This window comes from Conger conger, chromosome 12 (assembly GCF_963514075.1).
Source record: "Conger conger chromosome 12, fConCon1.1, whole genome shotgun sequence".
NCBI classification, from domain to species: Eukaryota; Metazoa; Chordata; class Actinopteri; order Anguilliformes; family Congridae; genus Conger; species Conger conger.
In genome coordinates this window covers 39,777,399-39,789,995 of record NC_083771.1, presented here as the reverse complement: position 1 = coordinate 39,789,995, position 12,597 = coordinate 39,777,399, and the positions used below count along the sequence as shown (strand labels likewise).

Sequence of the window (12,597 nt, the reverse complement as noted above, 5' to 3'; positions counted from 1 at the left end):
TGTTCAATTGTCAGATCAAAAGTGTAGTTTGTTCCACCCGAAATGAGTCAAGAATAATCAAATGAGCTCCGCTTATTTACAATTTACAGCCAATTTACAGCCAAATGCCTAGTATTCATGTAGTCTATATAGGACCTACAAAACAGGAAATGCTTCCCAAAAGGAAAAATCTATAAAACAGCAGCAGTCCTGTGTAAACTCCAGGCCCTGAAATTTCAGGACAACATCAGAAGAGTCAGACAGAGTGAAGGGCTTCATTTTGCATGTATTGTTCTGTGGGAGAAGGGAATTTCCAGCTTTTCTTCAGAGTGGCTAAAATAAGGAAACAGGACAGACTGGGAGGGAGGACAACGACGAGAAAGCAAGAGACTGATCAAATTCCTCCACTGCATCAGCCCGTGCAAAACAATCAACAATACAACAATAATCAATAGTATGTTCTCAAATATAATGCATGTCTGACATGCATGTCTCATTTGTCTGAAACTAATTACTGGCTACATAATTGCATGCATATATTTGTTAATATTTCACTAATTAATATTTGTAATATATTCACAGGATTCACATTTCATTATCAAATAAAAATTGTAATTGAATATAAATAACAACACATCTTGCACAAACTGTGTACTTGCATTATAATTCTATATATTTTCATGAGGGGTGTTAGGTTTACATCTCTCAGATACGATTCATGGGAAGAAAGAAAGAAAAACTAGACGCAGGCCTTTGAAGTTTTCCTGAATGGTCTATACAAAATAACAGTACAAAGACGATGAAAATATGTCAGGCTGGGCCGGTCTACTGGGTGGGAATAGTGTGGACATGCATTCAGCAGCTCTGCATGCACACGAGGTCATTAGATAAAAGATACTGAGGCCTCAAGGCCAGAGCTGAGTGTGCAGAGGGATCCTTTTTCAAAACATCCCTCCCCCTCCCAGTCACCTCCAAATCCCCCAAAACAGCTCCCAGCAATGACCTCACTCCAAACACCTTGAAGAGAAGCGCTGTGGATTATCATTGTACCCAACTGCCATGCATGCCAGCCAATCAGGTTGTTTCTCAAGTTTAGAAGGGGATTTCTTTATACAAAGACCCGGGACATGAAAGACATTTGGTGTGTGTGTGTGTGTGTGTGTGTGTGTGTGTGTGATGCTTCTGTTTTTTAAATGGAATGGTTCTGACCTGCTGGCAAGAAGCCTGAAGAAATAATGAACAGAACCGTAAGAATAACAGGTATGAAAGCACTTTCCTGCTATTCAGACCAAATCAACATGGTGTTGACAACACCCTCGGTGCAGTGCACATCTTGCCACTCAGAGACCCTACTACAACCTGGAAAAATGCCACCAGCCCCTTAACTCAGATTCACACACAGAAACACATAAAGAGCATGCATACATGCTAATGTTTCATTCAGTCCAGTAACACCTGTGTCACTGTGATTCCACAGAGATTAAGTGTGTGAAAAAAGCCAAACAGTCGAGGTACACATCATCAAAGCTGCCAGTAAAGCGTGTCTGTAGGCATTATGGCCCTCTGCAGGAGGGAAGAGAATGCACTACAGGAAAAGCATAGAAGTCCCACAGAATTGCTGTCTCTGGGAGAGCACACCAACAATTTCAGTATTATGCAGGGCTGCAACGTCTCAAATCAGATGCCATTTTGTAAAAATAACTGTTACATATTGTGACATAATTCCTTACATTCCTTATCATTCACCTGCACACCTGTCACCAGACTTCTGACTGACAACACCGACCACAATTAACAGCAAAGAAGCAGTGTCGGAAACAAGTCTAGACCATTGTGATTAATTTCCTTTCTGAAGTGTGTCTTTGTGTGTGCATTCTACATTTGTTCCAAGGCACTTTGAGAAATCAAGATGGTAACAGGGTCCAAAAAGTCACAAAATCCAAAGACAAACAGGGTTGAATTGGAAAACCTATTACGTACTGGCACACACATGTGGTTTGACACATGGGTACTCTTGAGAATTTGTATGTAAGATGACCAACAGTTTCCACATAAATTATTATGCTTCCAAGTTAAATACTTGCACTTGCATTACCACTGCACCGACTGCAGTTACACTGACAGTGGCCCTCAAGAACAAGCAGCAATTCTCCAGTAACTGCCTATAATATAAGCATATCACACACTATGAGAGGAACTAAAATACACCAGGTAACAGGGAACTTTGTTATTATCTTCAACATTTCTGCAGTGCTGAGACTAGTAAATCAGTACCAAAACAAAGAAAGTGGCACCACAAGAAGAAATCACTCCACTCATTTTAGCACTGTGATTTGAAACCTGTGCATTATGTTTGCTCTTTGTGATCCACAGCTGATGGCAACTGATGGACACGTGTACACAAAATAATACAGCTACTGCACAACAACTGGAGAATGAACACCTCTATCTGTTGTCACTATTATGGAGAGAGGTACTCAATCTATTCTGTGCATGGGTCTCCCTTTCAACATTTCCTGATGTTCTGTATCTCATTCTATGAACAATCCTCTCCCGACAGTCACTCCAGGTCTTGCACCAGCATCACATAGCTCAGCGATGTGCAACTCAGTAATCATTTAGAGAGAATTTCTGGCCAGGAAATGATCTTCTTACACCCTCAAGCATTAAATGTTCCATTAATTGTCTCACCCCCAACCCCAGACTCACTCATACTAGACTCAAACTACTGGTCTTCATCAAACAGTTTATATGCTTTGTGAGTCCCTGACACTTTGGCAAGGTCTGGTGTGAATCATGTGGTAGCTCACTTCATCACTGTCTCTGCTATGGATTTTTATTATTCCTTTTTTTCCAACAATGGCTATACATTTCAGTACTGGCACAAGTCACCTATTCAGAATTTACTGCGCTGCCTATTGCGGTATATTTTGACTCGCACCAGATGTATCATCCCCTATGCAGCATTTTTTTCCACCTATGCAGAGTTTTGTCTGGAAGTGAAAACTTGTTTATGAAATGTTAAATTTGGAAAGAAGCGCTGAACGAATGCAACCCTGAGTCACAATGACAGCATTCACACTTCCACACTGCATGAGTCAGCACACAGTGCTTCATGTGAAAGAGTTTAAAAACAGATCATTTCAAACCTTTTTCCTGACTCTATTCTAATAGTTGTATATACACTAAATAAATCACAAGCCCAGCTTACTCCCACTCCTCGCACATGGGTTGGATCAGGATGAGTGCAAATCTAAGTGTGACAACAACTTTCCCTCCTTCAGAAACATGCTGTATTTGGAAGAAGGGAATTTTGTGACTAGACAGTATTGTATCTACAAACAGATCACAGTACAGAAGATAAGGAACATAGGTTAATCCTCTGAGCTACATACAAAACTACAGCATACATTAAGAAACACATTACAACAATAGCTCCTGCAGATGCTACCTCAAGAAGCACTAAATGTAAGCTTAATTTCAAAATCATAACAACATTTTCACAATTTCATATTTGCTAGGCCCATACCTTGAGAAAAGAAAAGCTCACATTTCTTCTTATTCCCTGCTGTGAATCAGGTTTCCCATCTCTGCTTATGGGAAGTGTCATGTTTGCCATGTCTCTTGCAATGTTTCCACATATGAGCAGGATGTTTGATTAGATTGTATTATGCCACTTCATTCTACTTGTCAACAGTAGCTACTGCTCATCATATGTATGTAGTATATTAGCACTGTAGTTGTGGAGTTAAATAAATTATATTCTTGACCCAGCTAAGACTTTAAAAGTATAATCCCTCTATAATTCACTATTTAGCCGATGCTTTTATCAGGGGACAAACCTACCTGGAGCAATGGGGGGGTAAGGGCCTTGTTCAGGGGCTCAACAGCTGTGTGGAACTTATCGTGGCAACATAAGTGGCTTGAACCACCAACCTTCCGGGCCCCAGGAAAGTAGGCTACACCTTACCTCATTGGACAATTGTGTGCCATGTTTCCCCATAAAACAACCATAGGTTGTTTACCTCTACGATAATAAATGCAATTCAAGGGTTCAGGTTACCATCTCCCAAAATGCCTTATACTTAAATCTACACCGTGCAACAAAACCTAAGTAGCCTAAGTTCCAAAGTAAGTAAGTAAGTAGGCTACTGTAATTAAGCAAGTATGTTAATAAACAAACAAACAAACAAACAAACAAACAAACACACAAATACACTAAATAAATAAATAAAGAAATAAATAAACCACCAATTCATTATTTGTAAGTTAGCATACACATTATTCCTACGGTATTGTGGGCCATTCTCTCAAAATCAGGGTCAAGTAAAAAGACGAATGAACCCTTCAGTGCAAATTCACAGTAAATTGCATGCTGCACAATTTGTAACAGCGCTTGTCGACCTACCAGTTGGTTGATGACCGGGGATTCAGAATGTCCTCTTTAGCTGTCAGCAATGACAGGTTGTAGGTGTCCAGATTAATTGCTTTCATTTCGACTTTTCAATTATTTTTCACTTCAATCCTGCTTGTATGTTCTCCTGTTTTCGCTTTATCTGCAAAGAAGAACGCACACGCTTTCAGGTTAAAAAAGACGTTCAGAATGACCGCTCAGTTTCAGTGTAATATACCTCCAGGGTAGCTAAGTCTGTCTGAAGATGCACTGCCGCACACTTGAAGAAAGTTTTGAAAGAGCCTCTATAGCCAAAAGCCACACCTCCTGTAAAAGGAGAAAACGCTGCTTTATAATCCAGCTCTTGTGTTTTCATCGTCTGAACGCGGACGATGTACATACAACAACAATATAATAGGCATTTTTACTTCAACAGTGTGTGATGCAACAATCTCACTGAAAAAAATTCCAATAAATACGCTTGTTTGATGACTGTGTTCGTCATTTGGCAGTAGGTAGGCTATCTCCGTTCCTAACGCTGTCTGTTGAATTGCATTGCGGATATAAACGCTGGCTTTTGTTACCCGATTATTGCTTTCGTTCACAGAATAATAACGTTACAACACCCTTCCCTTCGGCATACCTTTTAAAAGCATTACTAATATGATAATTAGTCAAATATAATACGGGCATATCATATTTATTTTCGAAAATAACTGATCTGAGTCTTGCCTCTGCATGGGACATATAAGATATTCACTTGGAATAACACTAAAAGGTACTTGGTGGTATTGGACTGGACTGAGCCAGTGGTAGACAGAGGCACTGTTTCCCTGATAGGGTCACATGCTGCCTGGAGCAGTCCTTTGAAGGAACTTGCAGCCTCCAACCCCAAGCACCTCACTGATACACTGCAAAACTACCTCCTGCACATACATGTGAAGCCATATACAAGGTGAGTAATATATAGCATCTTTTAGGGTAGGCATAAAAGTATAACACATGCGAACTGTCTCCCTATTAGGTCAAACACTGGCAGGAGAGACACAATGAAGGGTCTTGAAGAAAGTATATGATTATTGGTTGGGTATTTCAGTCATTGGCCAGGGAACAACCAATACGTCACAAGTCAGCAATAGCACAATGTTCTTATGATGTTTATAAGTCCTCTTATCTCCAGAAAGGATTGGTCATATTCTTTTGATGATGGATCAGCCATTTCCTGTGGCCATTTCTTGATGCAGACAATTACATTCTTTATCTGTCCTCTCCTGTTTATTCCCAGTGAGGAGTGGGGGTGTGCTCTGCCCACCATCTCAGAGTCGACAGCAGGACTCCTGCTATTGCCCTCAATGTAGGCCTACATATAATAAAAATGTTAAGCGCACCTCACTGTCTTGTAATAAATTAATGTGTGGCATACCCCCATTTTTGGACCTGTACTCTCATGCTAGTCTCAGACAATTACGGATGCTATTCTGTTCAGGACTGAGGAAAACAAAGACACTAACAGGAAGTCAGGCATAGCCCAGGTCTGTCTATAAAAAGAACAGCGGTCTCGGGGTAGAAATGCATCCATACAGAGCTCCTTCTGCATTACAGGCAGCCTGCAGTTTGTTAGGGCAACCAGGCATGGAGTGACAGGGGGAGGGAGAGAGGGAGAAGGGGAATTAAAAGGGGCCATCATTCCCACTGTCCCTCTGACTTCCTGTCATTAGGGGGGGGGGAAGGAAAATAAATGACCAAGTATCATACATAAACTGTACCAACCGATAACTTCCTGTAATTAGCTTGTACTCCTTTTCCCAGATTTAGATAAGAATAGCAGATGCAGAACTTTTCCTCAGAGAATTCTGGTGGCTTGAAATTTACTTTATATTTACTCTGTTCTTTATGTTTATTCTGTGCATCGCCTGACCATCTTTCTCCATGTTGACACGGATTTATAATTATACACTATGTTGCATGTGACATAGACTATTGTCTGGCCCTCAGTGCAAGTTGTTTCAAGCGGTCTAAAGTCACACATTAAGCCTGCTTGTCTTGCTTGTCCCAATTGGCCGAAATAACAAAGTAGTTTGAGGTGAACAACAACATAGTGGACAACATTGTATGATACCTTAAAGGAGTTTCACCTGCTCACATCTACAGCTAAGCTGACCAGAAGCCAGAGAAGAAGAGATGTCGGAGTTGTTGAGCAGCAAACCTGGGTCACTGAAGGTTCATGAAGATGAGCGAACATGTGGCTCTCTGCTTCTCCGGATAGGAAAACCATGAGACTCGGACTATTCAGTCTTTCTTTGACAGGTTGTCAGTGCTCTGTATCATGCCTTCCATCACGTTCATGTAGGATCTCATGCGAAGAGCTATCTATGCAGACAGGTTTCATATGCAAACTCATCTAGATCCATCTATGCCTTTAGCCATTCAAAGTAAGACATGCTCCTACCCTCAGCTGACTTCAACCTCTTTAGTTTCACCATGTTGTTTTGCTATCCATGTTTATTTGAATAATGCCTCTAGTCTCATTGTCTGGAATAGAATCCTGACTATGCAAGTGATGGGTATTACTAATACTTCCTCTGAGCAGCACAGAATTGGCCACAGAGAAGCCCAGGAAGGGAGGGTTGGGTTTTAGTTAGCCGTGCACCATTTCCCAAGAGTGACTCCCCTGTTTGATTGGGCACTTGCTGTTTAAGTAGTGCATTCCTGCTGTGCAGTGACTGGACAGCTGATGGACTGCAGAGAAGACTTCAGGGAAGCGTGAAAGGTCCTGCTTATTTGTGCTTCATAGGTGCATATATGTTTGATTGGACATCGGAAATTTTAAAGATAAGGTTTTAATTAAAATAAATAAAATGCATACATGTATTTCCATCACAAAATCGCGGAGAGAAAATCTTGGCAGGATATTTGGCTACAGACACCTCTCCCCAAAGAGTGAAATCCTGGCAGTCTATCAGATAGAAGATAGATACTATTTCTCACACTACATTTATTACACATTAAATCTCAACATTATATCCAGCTGTGTGTTCCAACATGAGTATGAAACTGAGCAAACATGGGTACATTACATTACATTATTGGCATTTATTATCCAGAGCGACGTACAGTTGATTAGACTAAGCAGGAGACAATCCTCCCCTGGAGCAATGCAGGGTTAAGGGCTTTGCTCAAGGGCCCAACGGCTGTGCGGATCTTATTGTGGCTACACCGGGATTAGAACCACCGACCTTGCATGTCCCAGTCATTTACCTTAACCACTACGCTACAGGCGGGTAAGTGGCAAAGCAACACCATCTAACCATTCAACTGGCCACTGATAAAGTCCATTTAATAAGTGGGTCATCCATTTTTTCAGAGAGTTGTCTCAGGTCATATTACAGATTAGGTCACAGTAATCAACTCAGCAGCATGACTGGCAGATGGACCATGACTGGAGCTTCGCAATCACCATGCACTTCAACCAAAGCAACGAGAGGTGAGTGTGCGGCATTCATTTGACAAATTTATCAAGCTACTGTCTGACAACAGAGAATGACTATGCTTTTTCCCCTACACACTGCCCCCTGCTAGTGACAGAGTATGTCTCCTGTCTGTAGAAGGGATGTGATGGAGACACAGGATGTTTTACTCTGTCTCATACAGTATGCAATGGAGATACAAACGCTTCCGTAAATAAGAGTTTTCACATCATCTAAACAAACATGGGCTTCGTAAAAAAAGAGTTTTATTTTGTCTTTCAGTCAACCCACCCCAGTTGCACACTGTGTCAGTCCCCACATTGGGATTGTGTCTATTTACAATGGTGAAAGAGTTTGGCCCAGTCAGGACAGTGACATCGGCTCTGTGTGCTTGCTTTGTCTCGGGTGCATCAGCCACAACACATCACCCAGAGCCAAACCGGTGACAAAACCACTGTGCCAGGAACCCCATTCACCGTGCTTGTGTCTTCTAATCCGCTCTCCCCGAACAGGAGGATGATGTCACCCGAACCGGCCAGCCCATTCACCCACCAACCTCGCTTCAGTGATCTGGCTTTGGCACATCCCCCAGAGAGCTGATCTCCCAGCATGCCTCAGGGCTGCTGACCCCTGAAACAGAGACATCCGCTCGCCGTCTCTGGCAGCGGGAGGTGAACTTGCTGCTGCTCTGGCATTTACAGCCCCCGGCCAGAGAGGGATGAGCTGAGAGATGGGGAAATGGAGTTGGGGGCTTCTGGATCCATCAGGATCTATTGTGGACGTGTGTGTGTGTGTGTGTGTGTGTGTGTGCTCGTGCGTGTCTCTGTGTGAGTGTGTGTGTGTTTGTGCATGTCTCTGTGTGAGTGTGTTTGTGTGTGTGTCTGTGTGCTCGTGCGTGTCTCTGTGTGAGTGTGTGTGTGTTTGTGTGTGTGTGCTCATGCATGTCTCTGAGTGAGTGTGTGTGTGTTTGTGTGTGTGTCTGTGTGCTTGTGCATGTCTCTGTGTGAGTGTGTGTGTGTTTGTGTGTGTGTGTCTGTGTGCTCGTGCGTGTCTCTGTGTGAGTGTGTGTGTGTTTGTGTGTGTGTGCTCATGCATGTCTCTGAGTGAGTGTGTGTGTGTTTGTGTGTGTGTCTGTGTGCTTGTGCATGTCTCTGTGTGAGTGTGTGTGTGTTTGTGTGTGTGTGCTCATGTATGTCTCTGAGTGAGTGTGTGTGTGTGTGTGTGTGTCTGTGTGCTTGTGTGTCTCTGTATGAGTGTGTGTGTGTGTGTGTTTGTGTGTGTGTCTGTGTGCTTGTGCATGTCTCTGTATGAGTGTGTGTGTGTTTGTGTGTGTGTGCTCATGCATGTCTCTGTATGAGTGTGTGTGTGTTTGTGTGCTTGTGCATGTCTCTGTATGAGTGAGTGTGTGTGTGTTTGTGTGTGTGTCTGTGTGCTTGTGCATGTCTCTGTGTGAGTGTGTGTGTGTGTGTGTGCTCATGCATGTCTCTGTATGAGTGAGTGTGTGTGTTTGTGTGTATGTGTCTGTGTGCTTGTGCGTGTTTCTGTATGAGTGTGTGTGTTTGTGTGTGTGTGTGTCTGTGTGCTCGTGCGTGTCTCTGTATGAGTGTGTGTGTGTTTGTGTGTGTGTGTGTGTCTGTGTGCTTGTGCATGTCTCTGTATAAGTGTGTGTGTTTGTGAGCATGTGTATGTAGTGCCACTGCTATCTCAGAGCTCTTCTTAGGCAGCCTTACCTCACAAGGCTCACCTTCCAATAATTCCCTCTCTCAATATCACAGAACGCAGCAGAACAAAGACTCATTATTGATCTGTGTAATAGAGTCCTCGATGCTCTGGGAAGTGCAGGCTCGTGCCTTGAATACATAAATAGTGGAAGAAACGTGAACCTCTGGCCCCTATTAGATGTCTAGTCATCAGCAACCCTCGAAGTAAGTGAGTCTTGAAAATAGAGGAGATATAAAGTTTGTAATACAGAAAGAGATGCAAAGGTAGGTGAGAGTAAAGGCTATAGGCAGTAAAGGCGTAACTTCTAAGAGATGGGGTGTTAAAAAAGAGAAAGGGATAGCAAATTATCTTTTAAGAGCAAGAGCTGAACTCCCACACCTGCTTGGTTAGGTGGTTGGCTGTTTTACTGATCAGATCAGGGATCAATCCGGGTGTGAGAACCCTGTCTCTTCCTTATTGCTGCTACATGGCATTCTAATTGCTACTGCAATAAACAGGACTTAGAATCTGCGGCAGGGGGTTGTTTTCAGGGGGAGAGAGAACATTCAGGTCATGCAGTATCTGCACACATAGAGGGGAGGCAGAGGAACAGGAGCATCAGAGACACTGGAATAAAAAACTAAGTAGGAGTGGAAGCATCCAAAGTAAGATTAAAATACAGTTAGGAAAGGAAGCCATTTGGCTGCTCTTTGGTAAAGCATCAATATGTGAAGCACTGGGAAAAATGTACAAAGAGTTTGGGGTATTTCTGAAACACAGAGGTGAAATGTCAGCACAAGGCTGACTGGGCCAGATTTACAAGCTTTAAATTAGAATTGCTGTTATTGTCTTATTTATAGAAGCTTAATGTATAAAGTGCATACAATAAGGTTAGTCATAGAGCTGCAATGGTTCTAAAAAATAATGCACTTTGAGACAATGTATAGTTGAGTTTTTGCAAATAGTCGATCAAACATAGACGATTAAAAGTCCGGGGATGTGAATGTGGAATATTTTTCTTCATGGCATACATATAACTATTTTTGACATAATGTGACCATGAGAGGGCAAATCATCTTTCAGTCAACATTGTGCTTAATTAATAACAATGAAAAGTACATTACTATTCAGAGTTTACTTTTGTAGTAGGGGCCAGGATGAAAGAGTGAAACTCCCTGTCCCTCAGGATAACTTAGCCTTGGGCTGGAAACTTGTTTCTCAAGCGGCAAACAATCACACCTTAAGCAATGTTTCTCCAAAACTTGGATGCTATTTGTGACTGAGTGACTGTTTGTAATTTGAACTCACAGCTGGTTTTGGAACTCATAAAAAGAGTGACATAACCTTCAGGGCTGCAATCAGAGATCACAGACACCTGAGAGTATGCAGGTGAATCTCTGTGGCTGTGGCAGAGAAAATATTTCCCATTATTACTTATTTTACAGAAAACAGAGACAACATCTGTTTTAAGAGCTTGGGTTGATTCATTTCCTTCAAAACAGCTCTGATTGTGCCCTCATCTTACCAACGCAGTGGTATTGGCAGAAATGGTGGAGAAAAGACACACACTTGACCTCCTCAAACTGATTAAAACTAAAGGTTTGGTTGTCATGGTGAAATACCCTTCTCCACTTCAGTAGCCTCCCTCTCCCCTCCTCTCTACCTTCTGCCTCGGGGAGTTTAATTAGAGCCAGGGACTCTCTCTGTGTCAGAATTCACCCTGTATGACTGGAAACTGTGTGCCTGGTCAAACCAGAAGGGAGTGTTGCATCTTCCATCACCAAGAATCCTCCCTGCTGTTTCTCTCACCCAATAGGGTTATCCAGAGCATAGACGTTAATAGTTTTTTTTTTTTTTCACTTTTTTATTCTTCTGCTAATCAGAAACAGTGAGAGGAAATAAAAGATCAGAATCATTCCCATAATATTTCAGACATCAGTCATAGTCTTGAGCAGACCCATGTAGTTGTATTTTTTCTATACTTAATCTGCATCTGTGAAACTGGCCTGAAGTGTTTCTTCTCTCAGTGAAAATATAGTTTACCAAGTTCACTTGAGGCGGCACGGATGGTGCAGTGGTTAGCACTGCCGCCTCACAGCAAGGAGGTCCTGGGTTCGAATCCCCGTCGGCCAGGGGCCTCTCTGTGTGGAGTTTGCATGTTCTCCCCGTGTCTGCGTGGGTTTCCTCCGGGTACTCCGGTTTCCTCCCACAGTCCAAAGACATGCACGTTAGGCTGATTGGAGAGTCTAAATTGCCCGTAGGTATGAGTGTGTGAGTGAATGGTGTGTGTGCCCTGCGATGGACTGGCGACCTGTCCAGGGTGTATTCCTGCCTTTCGCCCAATGTATGCTGGGATAGGCTCCAGCCCCCCTGTGACCCTGTTCAGGATAAGCGGGTTAAGATAATGGATGGATGGATGGATGGAAGTTCACTTGAGCACCTGTTGAAATGGAACTGTCATTGTGGAAATTAACTGCCTTTTCTATAGTGTTGGACTACAATATTAAAATGAGCATGCTGAAAGCATGAGGAATGGTTGGAAGAGTGTTCATATTGTGCTTGTTATGACCATACTTTAGCATGTGACTAATAGCAGCATTTTCATAAACACAGGATCTCTGACACCATGGCAACTGCAAAGCATCTCCAGATGATCCCATTCTCTTGGACCAAAACTGAGATGTTCATATATTGTAATTTAGCTAATACAATGCTAGTATGGTTTGACAACATTGTCAAATGTAATTTGACTTGTTTCTCAAAGAGAAAGTCCAGTTTCTGTTAGCCGTTACATCTCAATGTATGTACTTTTAATGTAACATTTAAAATCACACCAATGTCATGTATTTCAAGAAAATGCCACCGGAAAAAAATTCCACATTGTGTGTCCATTTAAAATTGTAACATAAATATAATGTCCTTATGGTCTGTCCCATCTGAAATAGAAGTCAGTGTCAACAGACAAGACCATTCTCTGAGATTAAAGTATTTTAGCTCCATCTACTGGATAGCTTCAGATAACCATGAGACAGACACACACACACGCACGCATACACA

At 42.3% G+C, this 12,597-nt stretch overlaps 1 protein-coding gene across 1 annotated transcript in view; it reads right to left on the bottom strand.

Annotated features, from left to right (window-relative positions):
* The window catches only part of LOC133141590 (drebrin-like protein A), a 31,660-nt gene extending 27,015 nt beyond the window's left edge, over window positions 1–4,645 (bottom strand). The window contains exon 1 of the mRNA XM_061262156.1: window positions 4,388–4,645. Coding sequence (XP_061118140.1) covers window positions 4,388–4,473 — 86 coding nt within the window. The 5' untranslated portion in view covers window positions 4,474–4,645. The remainder of the gene's footprint in view (window positions 1–4,387) is intronic.
* Between the last annotated feature and the right edge of the window lie 7,952 nt (window positions 4,646–12,597).